General features: G+C 42.5%; 1 protein-coding gene across 1 annotated transcript in view; it reads right to left on the bottom strand.

The window, feature by feature from the left end:
* C8H1orf21 (chromosome 8 C1orf21 homolog) overlaps positions 1-23873 on the bottom strand; it is a 207516-nt gene that overhangs the window by 83916 nt on the left and 99727 nt on the right. The window contains exon 3 of the mRNA XM_039484658.1: positions 2158-2252. Coding sequence (XP_039340592.1) covers positions 2158-2252 — 95 coding nt within the window. The remainder of the gene's footprint in view (positions 1-2157; positions 2253-23873) is intronic.

The raw sequence follows: 23873 nt of genomic DNA, 5'->3' as shown, positions 1-23873 counted from the left end.
GAGTCAGAGTAACTATAGATGACAGGCAGATTCCCCAGCTGTTATTAATGGTCATAGCTCCATTGAAGTTAACGGATGATCTTCCCCTCAGTATACCCGAACGGAAAAAACTGTATGAAAAAAGCTCAGTGGAAGAAATAGGCCCAGAAATCTGAAATGTTACACAGACAAAATACAGCATTTTAAAATGTCTTTGAAAGTAGTAACTATATCAATCCTCCAGACCCCTCTATTTCGAGCTTAAGAAGAAAAATAAACTTCCACATGAAAGTCAAGCCTGACTTGATTCATCTAACCTGTTTTTTCCCCCTAAGGATAAACAACAGTAACATAATTAAAACTCGCCTACATAGGGAAGTTAGTGTGGAGTTAGCGAGGGTGTGAATTTAAATTACAGCAAATTACCTACTCCATACTAGCTCCCTCTTTGTCTGCACTAAGAGTGCCTTGTGTGCTTTACCTGAATACACTTTGGAAGTGTATTCAGCTAGAGCGCACAAAGGCACTTTCACTGCAGAGTAAATGTCCACATAAGGAGCTGGTGCAGAGTAGTTAATGTACACTAACTACGTTGTACCAGCTACTCTGCACTTCTCCCCCAGGTAGACAAGCCCTCAGAAGTAATAACAGTAATGATGATTTCAGATAGAAATTCTCTCAACTTACAGTGTGAGACAAAGTTCCTCCTCTATGTTGGTGGGTCCTGCGCTTATTGGTGGATTTGCTCGCCTCAGAGATTCACCATGTGGGTCAGAAAACAGCCTAGAGACCTTCCCTTCTGGTAGAAGCCACAGTCCAGGTCAATTCCTCCTGTGTCTGATCAAGAGTTGGGAGGTTTGGGGGGAACCCAGGCCTGTCCTCTATCCAGGTTCCAGCCTTGGGCCCTGTGGACTGCAGCTGTCTAGAGTGTCTCCTGGTACAGTTGCGCGACAGCTACAACTCCTTGGGCTACTTCCCCATTGCCTCCTCCTAACACCTTCTTTATCCTCACCACAGGACCTTTCTCCTGGTGTCTGATAATGCTTGTACTCCTTAGTCTTCCAGCAATATGTCTTCTCACTGTCCGCTTCTAGTGCCTCTTGCTCCCAGCTCCTTGCATGCACACTACAAACTGAAGTGAGGTCCTTTTTAAACTCAGGTGCCCCGATTAGCCAGCCTGTCCTAATTGATTCTAGCAGTTTCTTCTTAATTGGCTACAGGTATCCTAATCAGCCTGCCTGCCTTAGTTGGTTCCAGCAAGTTCCTCCTTGTTCTGGAACTGCCCCTGTTACCTTACCCAGGGAAAAGAGATCTATTTAATCTGGGACTAATATATCTGTCTTCTAACACTCTCCTGTAGCCATCTGGCCTGACCCTGTCACAAGGGAACAAATACACCTCTACCCTGATATAACCCGACCCGATAGAACACAAATTTGAATATAACGCGGTAAAGAAGTGCTCGGGGGGGGGGGCGCACTCCAGTGGATCAAAACAAGTTGGATAGAACACAGTTTCACCTATAAAGCAGTAAGATTATTTGGCTCCCGAGGACAGTGTTGTATTGGGGTAGAGGTGTAATAGATATGCTCAATGAGCAACAAAAGGAAACAAATCTTGAGTTCTATATAAGGGTAAATCTTGAGGATAATACTAATTTGATGATAAACAAGAAAATAACTGATCTCCAATCAAATTACTGAACACTGATTGTTGACAACCCCGTGTTATAGGTACATTACTTATTCTGAGCATCTGATTTTGCAAATTTTAAAATTCACAGTAGGGAAGCACAGAGTAAATTATAGATGTGTTCCTAAAGTAGATAGTTTTCTTCTGATCAGCCGTGAATTTAAGTATTTTTAAGAACTCCTTTGCACACAGATACATTCATCATGACCTGCATATATTTATATTTGCAAAGGAGTTGAACACAAATACTACTTCCACTGAAGCACTCTCCACAAAATCAAGTACAGGCTAATTCATAAAGACAAGCAGGAAAAGGTAATATTTGCATCTTCCATGCAAGCTATATATAGTTATGGCATTTTCAAGAAAATCCTTTTGCAGCATGTAAGTTGTAATATAAACATACTTCACATTGCATATTTCATTACAAAGACAGAATCATGTTCATGTTAATTTTGTTAAATAAGTGATAAGTTCAGTCCTTACCAAATTTTCCTGGTTCCTGGCAGCTATTTTCTGATCATCTTCTCCCTCATTTTTCATGTATTTGACCTCTTCCACTGGTTTGATCCTATACTCATCTGAGTACCAAGAAAGAAAGAAAGAAAGAAAAAAGTTTTGTACCAGTGTACTTTCAGTAAATGGAAAAACAGCCGACTGGAAAAAAAACACATTGCTTAGTATCAATCAAGCCCTAAATGGTATAGACCCTAGTAATCTTAGAGTCTGCTCTCTTCCTAACACCCACCATGGAAACAAGTCTATAAAAGAACACTTCAAAAAAGTGACTCAAAAATCTCATGGGGAATCACAGGCAAAAAATTCTCAGTTGTCTCTGGAATTTGATCCAAACAGACATGCATCTTGGACTCCGATCTACAGCAATGCGTAAGGCACATCTCTTTGTTTAGGTTTTCCAGTAACTTCAGGCATTGAAATTTTCTATCTAAGTCACTATTGCCATCATGGATCCCCTCAGGGAAGATGGGTCTGCTGCTCTGAAAGTTTGCATGCTCCCTATTTGTGGGAAGATATTGTTTGATACAGTTCTAACCTACGCCAAGTGTGCCCAAGGTAACTTAAATGCTTATTACTACGACAGAAAGAAAAAGTGAAGCAATTTTAAAATACAGAAACAGAGCATAAGATTAGTATTACAGAACTAAAGAGAACTTAGAGCTAACAAAAATCCTATGGCAGTGTAGTGTTTCATGGGATAGGGAAGGAAAACTGAGGACTTGTGTGATACTGGAGTAAAGTCTATGCTTGCACTGAGGGGAGGAGGAAATGATTCATGTAAGCATCACTCACATGTCTAAGGCTAACATATCCTCATTTAAGCCCAAATCATGAGAGCTTTACATAAACTCTGACCATAGGCATCGCAATCTTTATAGAAGTGGGAGGGGAGGGTGGCCAAGGTCAAAGTGGCAGGGGAATTAAAATACTATTTAAATATCCCGCAGAGCGCAACTGTAACCTAAGTGACCAGAATAGAAAAGAAAGCCATATTATAACATTTAAGGTATAATTATAGTATGCACAAATGAAAAAAATAAGACCTCTAATTCTAAACATCAGGACTTCATTTTATTTTTGCACTTCTTTTATTGTACTTCACTTGCATTTATCATTTTACTACGTACATTCCACTGTTCATACTGCACTAATTAACATTATTGAACTGTAACTTGCAATTCTGTAACATTACAACCAAATCATCCTTGTTTATATAGAATGAATAACTTTAAAATTGTAACCTTAAATTGTAAATCTCCTTCGAAAAAGGCATCAGCCAAATAAATAACAAGAAACAGCTTTGAAGGGAGGTAAATATGTCCCCATATGAGAACTACCATAAAAATGTTTTCTTTCTAGTGTTTTATAAAAAACCAAATCAAAAATATATTTTTAGAAAACCTAACAAACACCATCAAAAGGCTGTAGAGATAGAAGGGATATTCTATTAAGCAAAAAAAGTAAACAATGCAATTTTGATCACGCGATTATCTAGGATTGCAGTGGATATCTAGGAATGCATCTGATCCAATCTCATAGTGCATCTTGGCCATTAGCAGTATGATCATTTCCCCCTCCCCCCCGTGCATGTTTCTTTTTGTTTAAAAAAAAAAAGTTGGGGGGGCATGGCCCCTGGGCCCCCCTGGTTCCAGCATATGACCCTAATTCAGCAAAGCAAATATAAGGGCATGCTTAACTTTAAACGTGTGTAAACTCCACTGAAGTCAAAAGGAAGTTTAGTCTGATTAATACGAAAGTAAAGATGACAGGATTTGGCCTTTATAAATGGTTCAATACCTACTCCATCACAGTACTATGAATGGGCATTATACATGTGGAGGAATGGAATTACAATGCATAGGCTCCTTTGTTTTCTATGTGATGTGTCCCACTATGAATGAGTTCTATAGTCCTTGCAATCTCTGTATCATCTTTGGCATGCAAACAAGTTATGCATAGTAGCTATTATATATGAGTTTACCTACTGTGACAAAGTTCCTCCTCTACCTTGGTGGGTCCTGCGCTTATTGGTGTATTTGCTCCTCACAGATTCACCCTGTGGGTCGGAAAACAGCCCAGAGACCTTCCCCTCTGGTAAAAGCCACAGTCCAGGTCGATTCCTCCTGTGTTTGATCAGGAGTTGGGAGGTTTGGGGGGAACTGATAAGCGTTTTCTGATAACGCTTGTACTTCTTAGTTCTCCAGCAGTATGCCTACTTACTCTCAGCTTCTTGTTTGCCTCTTGCTCCCAGTTCCTCGCACACACTTCCTCTCCCCTGGCTCCCTCTGGCCTGACTGGAGTGAGCCCTTTTATAGCATCAAGGGGCCTTAATTAGAGTCAGGTGCTTAACAGTCTAACCTGACCCTTAGCAGGTTAATTGGAGTCAGGTGTTCTTATTAGCCTGGAGCAGCCCCTGCTCTGGTCACTCAGGGAACAGAAAACTGCTTATCCAGTGGTCAGTATATCTCCCTTCTACTACTCTGCTGTCCCCAACTGGCCTGGGTCTATCACACTATATACTGTCTGGATTGATAAAAAATGTTACAGATTCACAGTTCAATTGAAGTTGCAAATTTACCCAAATTCCAGTGAACTTTTATACTTTTTCTGTATTTCCTTTTCCAGTATTGCTGATTATTGAGATGCATGTCTAATATCCCCTGTTGGACCACAAAAAGCCTTTTTAGTTCCATGGCACCACAAAATAATAAGACAAGCTGTTTTTTCAACAACTAATTTGAAATGACAGTGCTGTAATGTTTTAACAGGCTGGAGCAAAGGTAACACAAAGTGCAGTTATGCTGAACTCTGAGGGAAAAAGCAACAAAAAACCTTTCCCTTTCAAAGGATATTCTTTCTTGAAAGTGAAATTTAAAGACAGACAGACCTACAGGGCTGAGAAAAAAGAAACCTCATTCTGCTATTACTTAATAAGTTTAATACTTTTCAACTGCACATTTCCCAGGGGAACTGATTTTTAAATAATGAATGCCTATTCAAGAGTCATTAGTCAATTATCCAGAACTCAAAGCTCACATCTTATCAACATTCTATTACATGTTCGTGCTATAATACAGTGAGAAATGTGAACAGCCTCCTTCAAAGCCTGAGTAAGTGGATCGTGTGCAGGAGACAATGCAGGGGTTGGGAGAAGTAATCCTCCTCCTTGTCCCCAGCTAAGAGGCAGTGCCCTGGGTACCTGTACAGTGAGGGTACATCAACACTGCAAAAACAGAAACAAAACCAAAATGCAACAGCAAGTCTCAGAGCTCAGGTCAGCTCACCTGGGCTCCTGGGTCTCATGCTATGGGACTAAATATAGCAGTGCAGACATTCCTGCTCAGGCTCTGAGACCTACCCCCTTGCTGGGTTTCAGAGCCCAAGTTCCAGCCAGAGCGTGAATATCTACACTGCTATTTCTAGCTCCATTTGTGAGTCCTGTGAGACTGAGTCAGTTGAGCCTGGCTCTAAAACTTGCGTCAGTGTTATTGTTTTTTCCAGTGTAGCACTCCTCAGTTGCTACTATGATCCTGTACCATGTAGTGCATGTAGCCAGTGGATCCACAGGAGATGAAACTAGGGCTCTGCAAAGATCATCCCCCAGCCACATCATCAGGGTGGATTGATTTAAAAGAAAGCTATTTAAATCAGTAAGCAGAAAATCTTCATTTAAATTGATTTTAACTGTGTTTTGCATTTGAACTTTTAAGTTATTTTTGTAAACAGATTGATTCACATTGGTTGGTAACCATTAAAACATGTTGATTTGCAACTAAATATAGCCTTTCCACTAAATTTGGTGCTCCTTTTTGCTAACCAGGAGGATAGACTATATCTATACATATTCATTTAAGTAATTATATAGCTTAATTTACATTTGTTTAGATTATTACACTTTACTCTTTTTTATAATGTTAGAAAGTGTTGATTGATGCATTTCCTAGATGATTAATATTTTAGTTGCGATTTGTGTCAAGCTCTAGTTGTATGGAAATTCAAATTCAGTTAAAGGTGCACAAAACCAGACTATTATTTTTTTATTAACTAAAACTACCTTAAATGTGCTGGACACAAAATAAGTTTTACCAAAACATGTTTTATGGCTAAAACTAATTGATTTGTGAAACAAAGGAAGTATTATTTGTAGTCAGTGAATGAACTGATTGTTTCCTGTCCTCATGACCTTCAAGATTTTAGAACTAGCACATCTCCTCCTCTCACACCTAGTTTTTATTCATAGATTGGCAGAGGAACACATGCTTTCCTGCTTTTTCAACTCCCAATCAGTTTCTTAACTTTGAATGAACCAGTCATTGAACTGAAATGGGTGAATAAACTGAAATGAAGAAAATATTCTCTCTGCACCTGCAAAAGAGGCTACTTATGTCAAAAGCTGGTTTAGCACTTCTACAAATGTTGGTTCCAGATGCTTAGCCAGTGACTTCCACTAGTTCAGTGGTTTGACATTCTTTAAAACTTTGCAGCAAAAATGTACTGCTTATTTTTTGTATTTACACCATTTTCATAGATTATAGTATGGTTAGGCCTTATACCATAGGTTGTCATTTTCAAATTTAATTTTAAATAGCTTTATTAAAAACAAAACAAAAACACAACCACCTTGTATTTAATTTACATCAAAAATCCAGCTCAAATTCAAACACTGTTTTGGTTGTTTTTTTTTTAATTATCCCTTTTTATTTACCCTATACAGCATACCTCCTCCATGGGCATCTACAGAGAAAGTCTCTCTCTGCTGTTCCTGGACTCCTGCATGCTGCAGAACAGCAGCATTCCCAGTTGCAGGCAGAGATTAGGATTTTACAGCAGACACAATAATAAAATGTTAACAGAGAATGAAACAGGATAAAATACACTGGGGTATAAGGCGGCACAACACAGGCAGGTAAAATAGACAGGGCAAACCCTTCTGTTTTACTATTGGGCTTTCATACAGTTTATTTCCCTTGCTAAGGGTTAAGGATCAAAACAAAACAAATTAGTTTTCCTGGTTCTATTGCAACAGAAAGTAAAGAAATGAAATGAAGCTACTCATTATACCAGCCGTTATTTGACAGCAAGAAATTCAGCCCCCAAACAGCTCCCTTTTAAAAAGGGTAGTTTTAAACGGACAATAATTGGTTTTTAATTTACTTGGTGGTTTTGTATTTGGTCTAGTCCATACATGTTTCTAACCAACATAAATAAAACTAAGATGGCTATAAAAATGTGCGAAACAGCAGCATTTCAGTCAGGGCTGGCTCCAGGGTTTCTGCTGCCCCAAGCGGCAGAAGGAAAAAAACAAACAAACAAACAAACAAAAAGAAAGGCGATCAGAGGCACTTCGGCAGCAGCTCAATCGCGCTGCTCCATTCTTTGGCAGCAGTTCGGCGGCGAGTCCTTCGCTCCCTCTCTTTCTCTTCAGCAGCACTTTGGTGGCAGCTCAAAGAGGAGAGGGACTGAGTGACCCGCCACCAAATTCCCGCCGAAGACCTGGACGTGCCGTCCCAATAGCGGACGGAGTGTCGCCCCTTTGTATTGGCCACCCCAAGCACCTGCTTCCTTAGCTGGTGCCTGGAGCGGCCCTCATTTCAGTAAGACAGAGCTAATATTGAAAATAGATATGGACTGATAATTTAAAGCAGTATTACTATACCAGCAAATATAAACCAAGTCCTATTTCTGAATTCCATCAAAAAGGGAAGTTAAGAAATTAGAAAATTATGGTGCTTAGGGCTTTTTGAATGGCAAAGACTGGAAATACTGAGTTAAGATTGCAATATCAACCTTCCTTTTGCACCTCACCTTCAATGATTTTCTCGATCCTCTTGAGCGCGCCATAGTAGATTCCGCATGAAAAAAACTCAAGGTTCCCTTATTGCATATATGAATTAAAAGAGCAGAAGACAGAATAGAATAGAATAGAAAAGATTTTATATGCTTCATATAACCTGCAACAATTCCTATATCACTGATGGAGTATAGAGAGACTCTCAGGCCAGACTGTAAGGGCCAGTAGGGTATCAAGTGCTTGTGGCCCATATGTTCAGCGTGGACATGAAAAAATTAATCTCTGAGCTGTATCTGGAGCCTAATATTCCTGACGAATACTGGGAAAAAGGGGAGGATAAATCGAAGAGAGGTGGATATCCAGCCTACATTGGGGTAGTGGACAAGGGCAGGGACTTCTATGGACCGTACACAGAGGGTCATGAGAGATGATGTGGACATGGGGAGAACTCCCTTATTAGTGAATTTACAGATTACAAGTCAGTATGAGAAAGTTACTCACCTTGCAGTAACTGAGGTTCTTTGAGATGGGTGCTCCACTCCAGGTGATGGTGCGTCCCGGCACTGTTGATCGGAGACCTTCAGTAGCAGTGCCTGGTAGGGACGCACATGCTCAGCTGCTGTCTCACGGTCTTGTTAGAGTCTGCCTGAGTGCGTGTGTCTCGCACCCCCCTCAGTTCCTTCTCTATCGTGGAGAAGTCAGAATAGTACTCCAAAGTAGAGGGGAGGAGGGGAGTACCCATAGGGACACACATCTCGAAGAACCTTAGTTACTGCAAGGTGAGTAACCTTCTCTTCTTCTTCGAGTGCTGTCCCTGTGGGTGCTTAACTCCAGGTGAATGTGAAGCAGTACCCACTATAGCTGGTGGGACTTTGGAGTTGTGGCAGTGACGACTGTAGACAGTACTGTGTGGCCTACTATGGTGTCTGCTGTGGTATCCTGCGTGATAGCATAATGTTTGGTAAATGTGCATTCAGATGTCCACCTGGCCACCTTACAGATATCAGGAATAGGTACGTTATGGAGGAAGGCAACGGATGTTGACTTAGCTCGAGTAGAATGAGTTTGGATGCCTTTGGGTGGTTGGGCATTCTGATTGAGCTAACAGGATCTGATGCAGTCAGAGATCCACTTGGAAAGGCGTTGCTTACAGATAGCCGTACCCTTTGATCTCTCAGTAGTGGAGATAAATAGCCACAGGGACTTACGAAATGGTTTAATCCTGTCTAGATAAAAAGCGATTGCTCGTCTGATGTTGAGGGTATGTAGAGCTGCTTCGTGCAGAGTCTCATGAGATTTGGGTTTGCAGGTAAAGTATATTAATTGGTTAAGGTGGAAGGTGGACACCATCTTAGGGAGAAATTTAGGGTGGGGTCGCAGGGTAACTTAATCTTTAGAGAAGGTTGGGTAGGGAGGATAGGCCATCAGGGCGCTTATTTCCCCTAATCTCCTTGCTGATGATATAACAACCAAGAAAGCTACCTTCATAGACATGTGGAGAAGAGATGAGATAGCTAAGGGCTCGAAGGAAGGTTTCATAAGACCGCGAAGAACTAGGTTGAGATTCCAGGCAGCTGCCGATGGATAAATCTCAGGGAAGAGATTTTGCAGGCCTGTGAGAAAGCGTTTTATTGTGGGGTGGGCAAAGAGTGAATATCCGTCCAGCAAATCATGGAAGGTGGTGAGGACCACGAGGTGTACTCTGATGGAGCTGAGCAAGAGCCCATCCTGTTCTAATTTCAAAAGATAGTGTAGGATGTTAGGGAGGGTCACGGTATGGGGTGCCAAGGGTTTATGGGAGCACCACACGGAAAAGCATTTCCACTTTTGCAGGTAAGTCTTATGAGTGGCGTCTTTTCTACTATGCAGGAGGACATACCAGACTTGCTCAGAATAGGCTAATTCACGGGTTTGGAACCATGAAGGAACCACGTCGTCAGGTGGAGTTTCTGGAGCTGCAGGTGAAGAAGCCGGACGTTGTCCTGAGAAAGCAGATCTGGTCTGTTGGGGAGAGTCCGTGGAGGACGGATGGACATGCAGAGCAGGTAAGGATACCATGTCTGTCTTGGCCAAGCCGGGGAAATAAGTATGACCCGGGCCTTGTCGTCTCTGATCTTGTGTAGAATCCTGCGTATCAGAGGGATCAGTGGAAAGGCGTACATGAGAGAGTTGTTCTATGGGATGAGGAACGTGTCTCTTACGGATGCAGTCCTAAATCCTGCTCTGGAGCAAAATAGGTGGCATTTGCGATTCTGGGTTGTGGCAAAGAGGTCTATTGACGGGGTGCCCAGTGGGAGAAGAGCTGTTGTATCATGAGATGTAATTCCCATTCGTGTTCTTTGGAGAAATGTCTGCTAAGTGTGTCGGCGGTAGCGCTGTGACATCCGGGTAGGTGTGAAGCGGTAATTTCTATGTGGTGTTGTATGCACCAATTCCATAACTGGATGGCCTCCATGCATAGAGAGTGAGACTGTGCTCCCCATCTGTTGATGTAAAACATACATGCTATATTGTCCGTTAGGACCCGGATAGATTTGTTCTTTATGAGGGGGAGAAAGTGAAGGCAGCTTGTCTCACTACTCTGAGCTCTAGGAGATTTATGTGCAGATGCGTCTCTGGCAGGGACCAGTGGCCCTGTGCCATGTGTCCCCCCAGGTGCGCTCCCCAACCAATCAGGGAAGCGTCCGTGGTGAGCATGAGTGCTGGGGAGCATTGCTGGAAGGGAACGCCGATGCAGAGATTCTCTGGTCTTGTCCACCATTATAGGGAAGCTAGTATATTCACTGGAGGCATTGGCATCATGCAGAAGCTGTGTCTGCTGGGTTTGTAGCTGGAGTTGAGCCAACCCTGAAGACATCTCATGTGCAGCCTGGCATACTTGACTACAAAGGTGGTGGCTGCCATGTGACCAAGGAGCTGTAGGCAAATTCTTGCCTGTATCCTGGGATGAATGGAGAGCGTGCTTATAAGATGTGCAATAGCGAGGAATCTGTTGTGTGGGATTGAGGCTCTGGTTCGGATTGAGTCCAGGTGAGCTCCGATGAATTTGATCCACTGTGTAGGTGTCAGGGTGGATTTTTGGAAGTTTAGTTGCAGACCTAAGCTGTGGAAGAGGGAGATGGAGAAATGGGTAGCTCAAAATGTCTCATCATATTAGTTGTCTTTGATGAGGCAATTGGCTAGGTACGGGAAAAGTCTGATCCTGTGTCTGCGGAGGTGGGCCATGACTACGGCTAGGGTCTTGGAGAATACTCTCGGTGCTGTGGAGAGTCCGAAAGGGAGTACCCTGTATTGAAAATGGTCATATCCAAGTGTGAATCACAGGAAGCGTCTGCTGGCTGGATGAATGGTTATGTGAAAATAGGCGCCTTATAGGTTGAGGGCTGTGAACCAGTCCCCTTGTTCCAGTGCGGGTATTATTGTGCCCAGTGTGACCATCTTGAATCTCTGTACACATATGAATTTGTTCAGTCAGTGTAGGTCTAGTATAGGCCTCCATCCCCGGCTCTTCTTTTCGGTTAGAAAGTAGTGGGAGTAGAACCCTTTTCCTCGATGTTGTGTTGGCACAGGTTCCACTGCACCTAGCTGTAGAAGATAAGCCACTTCTACGCGAAGTAGGTGCTTGTGAGAGGGGTCCCTGAAGAGGGACAAGGAAGGGTAGAATATAAAAGGGATGGAGTAACCAGACTGAACTATTTCCAAAACCCAACGGTCCTGTGTGATCTGCTACCAAGCGTGGTGGAAAACCTGGAGGCGGTGACCAAATGGGCAAATAGGCGGTTGTAGTCAAGAGGTGGTCATGCAGACCCTCGACCAATGCTTCAAAATTGTTGTTTGTTTCCCCAATGGGTGGAGGTGGCTGGTTGCGCTTGGTTTTGTCTGCACTAGGAGGTCTAGTGCGATTCCTGGCTATATCGTATGGTCTGGGCTGGGACTGGTGATACTGATGTGTGAATGACCTCTGATAAGGTTGATACCGTTGTCTCCTGGGAAGGGATGGGTAAATGCCCAGGGTGCGCAGGGTTGCTCTAGAGTCTTTCATAGTGTGAAGGACTTTGTTGGGTTTTTATCAAAAGGGAGGTCCTCCACTTTGGTCTGCAGGTCTTTGGGGATACCAGATGCAGACAGCCAGGAAGATCTGTGGATAACCACCGCAGTTGCAGTAGTGAAGGCTGCTGGGTCCACCATGTCCAGAGATGCTTGTAGGGCCATTCTGGAGACCAATTGGCCCTCAACAAGGACTGACTTAAAGTCTGCTCTCCTGTCCCCCGGGATATGGGAGGTAAAATCAAAGAGTTTATTGTAATTGTTGAAGTCATCGCTTGCAAGTAGGACAGAATAGTTTGCAATTCTGAATTGCAGAGTAGAGGAGGTATAGACCTTGCGACCCAAGAGGTCAAGGCATTTGAGGCTCTTGTCTTGTGGGGTAGGCTGGTAGTGCGGCTGTTTTGTCCTGTGTGTCGCTGCATCCACTACAAGAGAATTCGGTTGTGGATGGGAAAATAAGAACTCTACATTCTTGGCAGGAACATAATATTTACATTCAGCCTTTTTGCAAGTTGGTTGGGATAGAGGCTGGAGTCTGCCAGAGGCTGGAGTCTGTCAGCTGGTTCTAGGAGTGCTTCATTTATGGGGAGCCCGATCTTTGAGGGTGCAGAGGGTTGGAGGATTTTGAGGAGTCTGTTGTGTCTTCTGGACCTCCTCTAAAGGAATGTCCTGGCTGAGTGCCATCCTCTTGAAAACTTCTTGGAATTGTTTAAAGTCGTCCACATTCTCTGGAGGCGGAGGCATGAGGGCTCCGTCTGGAGTGATGGAGAGTTAGGAGTCGGTGAATCAGGGTACAGTCCACAGCCCACCTCTTCAGGAGGAGAGTTCAGGCGTTCTAGAAGTAGACAGAGCTGGAGATAGAGGCGCAGAAGCTTGTGGTCTGGTGGAAGAAGCATAAGGATGAGTGGCAGCAGGAGCTGGCCAAGGGTACCACTGAGGCGAAGGCATGGATAAGATAAGTTAGGTGCCGCCCCCAGGGGGTTGGGGGGGGGGTAGCGCAAAGTAGGGAAACTGAGGCTGGTGGTTGTGAGCCGTGACCTGAGGGGCAAAAGGTTCCAGTGGAGGAGGAGAGGCAGGTGGGGAGAACTCCATCTGCTGCTGCATATCAGGCTCGCTGTCAGTGATGGTAGCCAGGTCAGGTGGGGAGAGCGGCTGGTCAGAGAGTAAGCACTGTGTGTCAAGGAGCGGAGAGTCAGGCTGAGGGGCCACTGAGATTCGTCCTGACTTAAGAATTGCTGCTGCTGCTCCCTGAGCTGTGATCCTGCTGAGTGTGATCTGTGCTCAGAAGCGTGCACTGACTTCTGTTTTGCTTTCCCCAGTGCCACGGGCCATTTGTAGGCTCCCTGTGGGAGGTCCGCCGCTGCTGCTGGAATGGCAGCCAGGGCAGAATGCGCTGTCGGCACCGGGTCTATTTTCGGTTCCGAGGGGACCGGTGCCAAGGAGACATTCCTGGTAGGAGCTGTGGCTGAAGTGCTGGGACCTTCGGAGGCGCCTGCCTTCGGTGCTGCCAGCACTGAGAGTAAGGATCTCGCAGGAGACCCTTTATCCTTTTGAAAGTCTCCGGACGGAGACAGTTGGGCTTCCTGCCTCTTCGCATGAGAGGGTGAAGCCACACTCCCTATCGGTTCGGATCGGGCCAGGGAGCATGAAGGAAAGGGTTTGCTATTGCCCATCTCCGTAAGTGGCTGTAGGGATTTCTCCATCAGGAGCATTTTCAGCTGCAGGTCCCTGTCACGACAAGCCCTGGTTTTGAGGCTAGTACAATGGGCACACTTGGCAGGGACGTGTGTCTCGCCGAGGCACTTCACAACAGCGTGAGTGTCCGTCGGACCGTGGTATAGAGTCTCGACAGGAAGCACATTTCTTAAATCCTGAAGACCCTGGCATTATTGCACTAGGAATGCCGGGGAGAGTGTCTCAAAGGGAGACGAACTTGAGGAAAAAGAAGGTTTTTTGTTTGTTTTTTAAACTAGGTAACTATTCTAAAGGAAGGGAAATAACTGGGATGTTACTAACTATTTCTATGTCTTTGTACTTGTTTCTTTCAGAGACCAGGGAAGAGGATCAGCACTGCCCCGAGTCTCATCTTCAGCCAAGGACGGCTGAGAAGAAACAGAGGGGGATGCAGGACGCGTGCGCTCAGGCAGACTTTAACGAGACTGCGAGACAGCAGCTGAGCATGTGCATCCCGACCAGGCACTGCTTCCGAAGATCTCTGATCAACAGTGCTGGGACGCACTGTCACCTGGAGTGGAGCACCCACAGGGACAGCACTCGAAGTAGTAGTATTGTTTTCCATGGGACAGTAGGTGGGCTGTGGTTTGCTGATAAAGGTTTGATAAAGGCAGGATAGGGTGGGGGTAAGAGAGTGGAGATAAAGATGGTGTTGGGACCTTAAGTAAAGGTCATACCTTGTGCCTCTGACATTTGAACTAAAAACTTCCAGTTACCTAATTTCAAATGTTTATAGTTATAACCACATTCTAATAATTATTATGGCATTAATATTTATAGCATAGGCAGCCTTAATTGCTCCAGTAATTTTGTGTATTTGGGAATTTCCTTAGTTATGTAAATTTTGCATAGATCTTGGATACGTGAGAGCTTGATGCTGAAGAGTCACACAACAAGTTGGAACAGAGGGTACGTCTACACTAGCCGCCAAATCAGTGGGTAGCGATCAATCTATCAGGGATCGATTTATCGCGTGAAGTGTAGACACGATAAATTGATCCCCGATCGCTCTCCCGTTGACTGCTGATCTCCAGCTCGGCAAGAGGCGGAAGCAAAGTCAATGGGGGAGCTGCGCCCATCGATCCCACGCCGCAAGGACGCGAAGTAAGTGATTCTAAGTCGATCTAAGATGCGTCGACTTCAGCTACGCTATTCTCGTAGTTGAAGTTGCGTATCTTAGATCGATTCCCTCCCCCACCCCCTCAGTGTAGACCAGGCCAGAGAGTTGGAGCCAGGATGTCTATAGAGTTTAGAAGCTCCACAGGAATCCTGCCCTTGTCCTGCTCACTCTTTATGGAATTTACAAGCAGCACAAAAGTCCTGGTCCCAGCTCTTTTTCTGCTTGTTTAAGTTCTGCAGGAGTCTCCTCTTCAGAGATTATAAACAACATAGGTTTCTCAACCAGGTGTTTTAAATTCACTTTGAACTTGGGCACTGATCCTAGAAATATTCCATACCTTGAAATGATGCACAGCACTTAGAAATAATTGTTAGAGGACTTTTCCAAAAACGAAACAGTCATTTTTACATCACATCTCTCAAACAGGTTGAATAATTCATCTCAACTAGGAAGTCAAATATCAGACAGGATGGATACAAATCAATTTTAAAAAAAACAGATTTTTAAAATTTAAATTGGATTTTTTTCTTTAAATTAAATACAGGCTTATTTTAAAAAAAATAATTTATTTAAAAATAAATCAGAAATTTACAACTTATGTTAAGGCCTCAAGGTATTATAAACTATTAAAATCCTTAAAATTAAACATAAAAATAATATTAAACTTTAAAATTGACACGTTTTAAAGAAGTTTAAATCACTGAACTCGTGGAAGTCACTGGATAAAGCACCTGGAACCAGTTTTCTGACATACTAAACCAGCCTTTGATTGTAGAAGCTGAGAGAATATTTTCTTCATTTCCAGTTTATTCAACTATTTCAGTTCAATGACCAGTTCAAAGTTAAGAAACCAATTCAGAGTTGAAAAAGCAGAAAAGCTTGTTTTACTCTCCCACATCTATGCAAAAACACTGGGAGTGAGATGGTGAGATGTACTTGTTCTAACATCTTTAAAGGACCTGGTAACCAGAAACAAACAGTTCAATTCACTGACTACAGAAAGTACTTCCTTTGTTTAATAAATCAGTTAGTTTTGATAACCTTTTTGATAAACCTTTTTTTCTTATGTATTCAACACATTTAAGGTAGAGAGTTTTTCTAAATGCTGTTTTTATGCATTTTTAATTGAATTTTAATTGCCATTTAAATAGAGCTTGACACAAATCACACCTAAAATGTTTATCATTACCTAGTAAATAAGGAATATATCATTTACCATTTTCTAGCATAATATAATGTAAAAATTAAGAAGAGGAATACATATAAATTAAGCCATATAATTGGTTAAATAAAGGTACATAGACAGGGCACTACCAATTTCATGGCAGTGAAAAACATGTCATGGATCGTGAGCTAACCCCTTCCCCGTGAAATCTGATCTCCCACATGCTGCTGGGAGGCTCCTAGCTGTGAGTCCCGACCTGGCACAGGAGGGATAGCATTTGTCCTTCCCCTGCACAGTCACTCTTAGGGGGAGATCAGACCCACCTCTGGTGCCCGCCCTGCTGCAGGAAGCTCTGGGGCTTGGCAATAGCCCCGGAGGTGGCTTGTGGAGGTGGGTCCCATCTCCCCCTGCTGCTGGGAGTGCCCCAGCTGGGGAGGGACAGGATTTGTCCTTCTCCTGCATGGCTGCTCTGGGGTGGGGACGGGGGGGGGGAAAGGGGAAGGGGAGAGATCAGACCCACCTCTGGGCATCTTTTTGGGTTGTAACCCCTATGGTTACACCACCATGAAATTTCAGATGAAAACATTTGAAAACATGAAATGGACCAACTTTAAAACCTTCTTGCCGAGAAACTGATCAAAATGGACCATGAACTTGGTAGGGCCCTATATATATATATATATGAGTGTATTTTCCTGGCTAGCAAAAAGTAGTACCAAATTTAGTGCAAAGCCTATATTTAGTTGTAAACAAACATGTTTCAATGGTTACCAACCAATGAGAAGCAAAACATGATTAAAACAGATGATTTAGATAAAGGTTTCCTACTTGCTGATTTAAATCGTGCTTAAAGTCAATGATTTAAATCAATCCACCCCGATTTCAGAGAAGTCAAAATTCTCCTCTGGCAAAAGACTACATATTCAAAAATTCACATAGAAGGAATTAGAAGTTGCACAGTTTGAGAGTGTAAACAAATAAACCGTCTAATGGAAACTGTCTTACCTCCCTAATTTTGTATGGCTGTCATGGCTCCATAATATACTATTTGCTCATGCATGAGAAAATCTATATTTGTTCTCTCAAAAGTCATTGTGCATTTGGTAAAAAATAAAGTTGACAATCTACCTTGAATGTAAAATGACTACTTAGGAAGATAAACCTATCAGTCAAGATGTGGACTAGATGCCTAAAATCCATATGAAGGTGCCTGAACAGATGGCCTGGTTTTCAAAAGTGTTGAGCAGCAACTCCCATTGATGTGTGTGTGTAATATACATATTACACACAGAGATTGATGCACAGTAATGGAATATATCAGGACCATTTTTTGAGAAATGTCAATTATTGATATGCTGTCATAAGTAACCAGTTTTCCTGTTATACACAAACACTTCTTCCTAGAATAATACACAAAAATACAGTAAAAATATATATGATGCCAACATATTGAAGAATCACTTGCTACAGGTAGGTAAAAATGAATATAATTTCCAGAAAGATAAATATATCTTTCTAGGTAATTATAGTGTCATCAGAAGAAAAGAAAAGAAAATATGTTACCAATTACGAGCCTTGCAGCCTCCACACTAGCACAGGCAGTTGTAGGATAGCTTGAAGTATAACTGGAAATATCCACTTTGAAACTACTGACACCCATAGAAAAACAACTCTTATTGACTTCAGTGGACATTGGATCAGGCCCTTTATGATTCAGAGAGAGGATAATGTTTAGAGTTAAGAGTTTTATATTTGGTGCCTTTCCTGGTTGCTGAATATTACAAACCAGTAAGTCCAAAATCCAAACTGCATATTAAAATACTACATTTTTCTCACTTGTTGGCAGGCACAATAAAAACACACGAATAAAAGGCTTAAGAAAAATGCAGCCTCTTCATCTTCCCTGCTCTTACGAAGTAAAGCTATACTGATGTATCCACTATGATGGGCCTGTGCTGTATTTTTCTAAGAATAGGTCTCACCCTAAGAAGTGCACAGCACCTGTGACTACTGACCTCAGTAAGAGTTATGGATAGTTGGCACTTCTTAGGGTGAGACCTTTAAACTATAAGGCAGAGGTTTCCAAAGTTTTCTTATTGCATACCCCTTCCCAGATCTACCAGCTGCCCGCATACCTATACCCTTCTCATCACCGTTACTTGTGTGTTCTTCTTAACACTACCTGTTTTCAGCCATCTGTCCATATTTCACTGTTACATACAGATATAGTTATAGTGTGAAGTAAACAAAGGAAAAAAACTCTTAAGTTCTGAGCTCAGTTAGACTGGACAGTTGCGTGGCAACTGAACCCACGCTGTACAGTGATTGGAGGTGAGGTCTCTGTATGTAAGCGTCTCTGTTTATCTATGTTCTCACTTGTACATCTTGAAGTAAATTAACTACAGTATTTTATATAACAAATTCCCACAGAGTTTTAAAGTTTCATCTGAGTAGCCTATTATGAAAATGCAATAAACAAAACAATTAATAAATAAAATTCACCATTACACAATATCTCCTGTGTATCCTCAGAGATGTCTCACATAACCCCAAGGGTACGTGTACCAGAGTTTGGGAATCCCAGCTATAAGGTGGTCAAGGAAAGGATATGTGTGATACCTAAAGCTCTATCTACATTTATTTTGCTATACAAATTAATACTAAATAGTAACATATTTTACACACACACCTTATGACAAAAATAGATAAAAAGTCAAATCTTTAAGTACCTTTTCTTTTTACATGGTAAAAAAAATCAAGTATTGGACAGAATCACAGTTGTAGGATATTGTCATGCACAGTGCGGAATATTCTATATGAAGAGAAAGCCACAAACAATGAAAAAGGAAGAGGAAAGGCTTTGCAGGATGTACTTTGCCACTATTACAAACGTACTGAAGAAACACAACGTAATTGGATACGAAGAGGCAAAAAGCAAACAAGCTGAAAAGAAAAGCTAGACAAATCATTGTACTTGTACAACAAATTCCCCAAAATCCAGCACGATACAAAAAGGAAGGCAGCAACAGCCCTAAACAGAAAACAATTTGGGGGGTGGGGAAGAAAGCATTTTCAAAGAAAATATGCCGTTGGCATGCTTAAAAGGCAAATATTCTGAATGAAGTTCTCCATCTGGAAACAGATAATTCTGCTCAAATGTGTCACAGTTACCATGGCAATGTAATGAAGAAAAACAGCGCTCATTAATAATGGTTGGGATAATAAATGAGCATATCAACTTATAATATTGAAACAATTATAACCGGGGGAAAAAAAGTATAGGAAAACTGTGGAGAACTGCTTTAAGACTCTCAGATTCCTGTGACCATAGTGACCATAAGGGAGACAACTAGCACAACTATAGCGCTACAAGAGTATTTCCGGTGATGATGACACTACATTCTGGCTCAGTCAATAAAGGGCAGGAATCCCTTACCCCGCAAAAACACCTGTGCATGCTGTTACTTTCAATAATGTCTCTTATTTATTAAGCCCTGAAATAGAGCAGTGAGAACTACTGCATATTATCAAGAATTCAGCTGGCTCTTGGTGCAGTCGCAACCGAATAAGCTTGACTGAGCCCAACAAACCCTCATTAAGTGACTGTGCTCTCTGAATGGATTGAAGGGACAACAGCTTACCATTTAAGCCTTGTACCAAGAGCAGCACAGTGGCTGCTCAACGTGTTCCACATCTGCAGCTGTGCCAGAGCTGGTTCCTGCTCTGGCCCTTGCTCCTACCCGTACCTGCTTCTGCTCCACCCTTAGTCCCAACCTTCCTCAGAACTCCTGACTCCTGGCTCTGACAACTGGCTTGACCCTGACCATGACTCTGGCTCTGCATCTATGGTTGTTCTAGCTCCTGCCTCTGACCACTGGCTTGTCTTCTGACCATGACTCCAGTTCTGCCCTCTGATTCTGCTCCGACAACTAGGCTAGATTCCTGTTCCAACCACTAAGTAACTCCGCCTACACCCTGGTGTATGACACATACACTACAATGCATTTCCATTTTAGACATGTACAGAATGGCAGGTTTGCCTGTATCCTAAAAAAAAATTGACGTGGGTTAAGATAAGCCTTTGTTCTTTATTTTTAGTGATGTACCGTGCATTAGACACGAGGCATGTGGTTCTATATTCACAGCACTGAGGAGAAAGTTTCTCAATCACACTCATTTTTCTGAACTTCAAATTTTCCTTAATGTCTCTTGCATTTAGATCAGATGACATTTAAGTTTATCCTTCACCCCTTATAACACACATTACTGCTCTGTAAAATATGAACCTCTTGTCCAACACACTTAGGCAAATTTCTCTGTACTGTAATTATTCCTACTGGGTGCAGCTGTGTTCAAGATACACACATAAAAACATAAGAACGGTCATACTAGGTCAGACCAAAGGTCCATCTTGCCCAGTATCCTGTCTTCTGACAGTGGCCAATGCCAGATGCCCCAGAAGGAATGAACAGAACAGGTGATCATCAAGTGATCCATCCCCTGTTGCCCATTCCCAGCTTCTGACAAACAGAGGCTAGGGACACCATCCCTGCCCATCCTGACTAACAGCCATTGATGGACCTATCCTCCATGAACTTATCTAGTTCTTTCTTGAACCCTGTTACTGTCTTGGCCTTCACAACATTCTCTGGCAAGGAGTTTCACAGGTTGACTGTGTGTTGTGTGAAAAAATACTTCCTTTTGTATGTTTTAAACCTGCTGCCTATTTGGTGACCTCTAGTTCTTGTGTTACACTTCCTTATTTACTTTCTCCACACCCATCATGATTTTATAGACCTCTATCATATCCCCCCTTATTCATCTCTTTTCCAAACTGAAAAGTCCCAGTCTTATTAAACTACCTCATATGGACGCAGTTCCATACCCCTAATCATTTTTGTTGCCCTTTTCTGAACCTTTTCCAAGTGCAATATATCTTTTTTGAGATGGGGTGACCACATCTGCACACAGTTTTCAAGATGTGGGCGTACCATGGATTTATATAGAGGCAATATGGTATTTTCTGTCTTCTTATCTATCCCTTTCTTAATGATTCCCAACATTGTTTGCTTTTTGAATTGCTGCTGCACACTGAGTGGATGTTTTCAGAGAACTATCCACAATGACTCCAAGATCTCTTTCCTTAGTTGTAACGGCTAAATTAGACCCCATCATTTTATATGTATGGTTGGGATCATGTTTTCCAAAGTGCATTACTTTGCATTTATGAACACTGAATTTCATCTGCCATTTTGTTGACCAGTCACCCAGTTTTGAGAGATCTTTTTGTAACTTTTCGCAGTCTGCTTGGGACTTAACTATCTTGAGAAGTTTTGTAACATCCGAACATTTTGCCACCTCACTGTTTAGCCCTTTTTCTAGATCATTTATGAGTACGTTGAATAGGGCTGGGCCCAGTACAGATCCCTGGGGGACACCACTATTTACCTCTCTCCATTCTGAAAACTGACCATTTATTCCTACCCTTTGTTTCCTATCTTCTAACCAGTTACCAATCCATGAGAAGACCTTCCCTCTTATCCCGAGGCAGCTTACTTTGCTTAAGAGCCTTTGGCGAGGGACCGTGTCAAAGGCTTTCTGAAAATCTAAGTACACTATATCCACTGGATCCCCCTTGTCCACATGCTTGTTGACGCCCTCAAAGAATTCTAGTAGATTGGTGAAGTATGATTTCCCTTTATAGAAACCCCTTAAAATCCTTTTAAAGGCACCCTCTCTTCTTCCCCTTTTGCTGTTGTGGACATTTGAAGCCTTTGGACAGTATCTAGTCCAGCATTTGAGGCTGAACTTTGCAGAGTCCTTGCTGGTAGTGGATGAAGAGTTGGCAGATTACATTGGTGATGGCACCCTCTCCTTGCTTCCAGCTACTTCTACAAAGCATTTAAGCTCTTCATTGTAATTGGAGTTGAAGAAGGGGAGGAGGAGGAGCCGGTTTAGCTGCCTCCTCTAAGAGTCATTGGAGAGGAGCCAGGAGCTGCTCTTGGATCCTGGATTTCCAGGTACCAGTGGGCAATCTCCAGCAATAGAAGAGTCAGGAGCTGCCAATGGGACCAGAGCTGCCAGTGCAGGAGGATTGTCCAGGAAAACAGGAAACTAAGCATCTGGGCAGAATATGCAGAGGCAAAGGATAACCAGGTGGCAGAGAAGCACGTGCAGAGGCACAAATCAGAGAATCCAGAATATTCCATAGTTCCTTGGCTGTGGAATTTGCTGCCCAATTGTGCAGTAGTCTTGGGTTTTCTTTTAAGTTTTTTTAAATCTTATTTCTAGCCCTTCCTGGCTGTGAAGAAAAACTTCCTGTCACAACCCTAAATTACTGTGACAACTCCAACCACTGTTTGTCAGCGTACCAAAGACCTTCCACACCAAACCACAAGCCTCTACCACTTGACCTAAAAGAGTAACTCCAATAACCGCTCATGGGAATGGGGAAGACAGTACATTTACTTGGTTAAAGCAACAGAGAGTCCTGTGGCACCTTTAAGACTAACAGATGTATTGGAGCATAAGCTTTCGTGGGTGAATACCCACTTCGTCAGACGCATGTGCCACAGGACTCTCTGTTGCTTTTTACAGATCCAGACTAACACAGCTACCCCTCTGATACTTGGTTAAAGTAGTAACCGGTCATAGATCTGGCCACATTCTGCCTTTGTGGCAGATCACCAAAGTGCAGGGGGGGGTGGGCAGGGAATCCAACTACTGGATCCTCAGATGTTTTACGATTCCTTGGGTTTCAACATGTTGCAGCACTGTTTCCTTCCTTGGCTCTCTGGTACATTCCCTGGGCAACAAGTCTATCTGCTACTCCCTCATGGGAATGGAGTGCCTCACCCCACACTAGGAATCAAAGATTCACAATTTCTCACCTATAGAACATTTGAAAGCTAGAGCCCTATTTTGACAAATGATTGTATTGCTCATTTTAACAATAAATGGCAAATATCAGGGAAGCTTTTAGCAAATCTTAACTACTTTAAACATACTTACTAGTAAAGTGAGCCTCTCAGCTGCTAAAATAAATATGTCGGTCTAATATGTGAATGTCAATGGAATGACAACACCACAGTAGATGCCATGGAAGATCAGCAGTAGAAGAGTTAAACACTCTCCAAGGTCCGTTTACAAAGTAAAGATTTTCCGGTAAAATGTTGCCAACCTGGCAATGGTCCTCTCATTTTTTAGCAAATGTGTGACAGGCCACCAAAGCAACTGATCTCAACTCTGACCTTTGGAATAATTCAATGTTGATGGCTTGTTCAATGTTGACTTCATTGCGAAGAGTAGAGTAAAAACTGGGTTGGTGGATTTCACAATGTGGACAAATATCTACTAGGAAACTAACCATATCATGAACTCTCATTACACAGGCCAACAAATCAGCCCTCTGATGACCAACCTTGTCCATATTTGAACAGTGACCAATTCTGATCAGTCGTCTAGTCCCTTGGCAATTCTACATCACAATTATTATTGACTATTCTAACTATATGGGTTTTTTCAGTACTGTGGGTTACTTACTGAATCTAAAATGTGTTCATTGCCAAGAGCCAAGGGTACTGTTGAAGTCAAGTTGGTGAGCAGCACTAGATTTTTAAGAGTACAGTTGCACAAATAATATACAAATATTGCGAACAAATTAAAAAGTGATCAGTGATAAACATTGCTTGGAAAACTGTAAACAAGTATAGATTTCAGATTATAAACAAGTTTCTGGGAAGACTACTATGTGGTGTTTTGATTTCTACAAAGTTCAGACAGGGATCTCAAGAGAACTTGGTACTGCACATTTGACTAGTAACGCT

The sequence above is a fragment of the Mauremys reevesii genome, linkage group 8, assembly GCF_016161935.1.
Source record: "Mauremys reevesii isolate NIE-2019 linkage group 8, ASM1616193v1, whole genome shotgun sequence".
Taxonomy (NCBI): domain Eukaryota; kingdom Metazoa; phylum Chordata; order Testudines; family Geoemydidae; genus Mauremys; species Mauremys reevesii.
The sequence above is the reverse complement of the archived record's forward strand: the minus strand, read 5'-3'. Positions and strand labels throughout refer to the sequence as shown.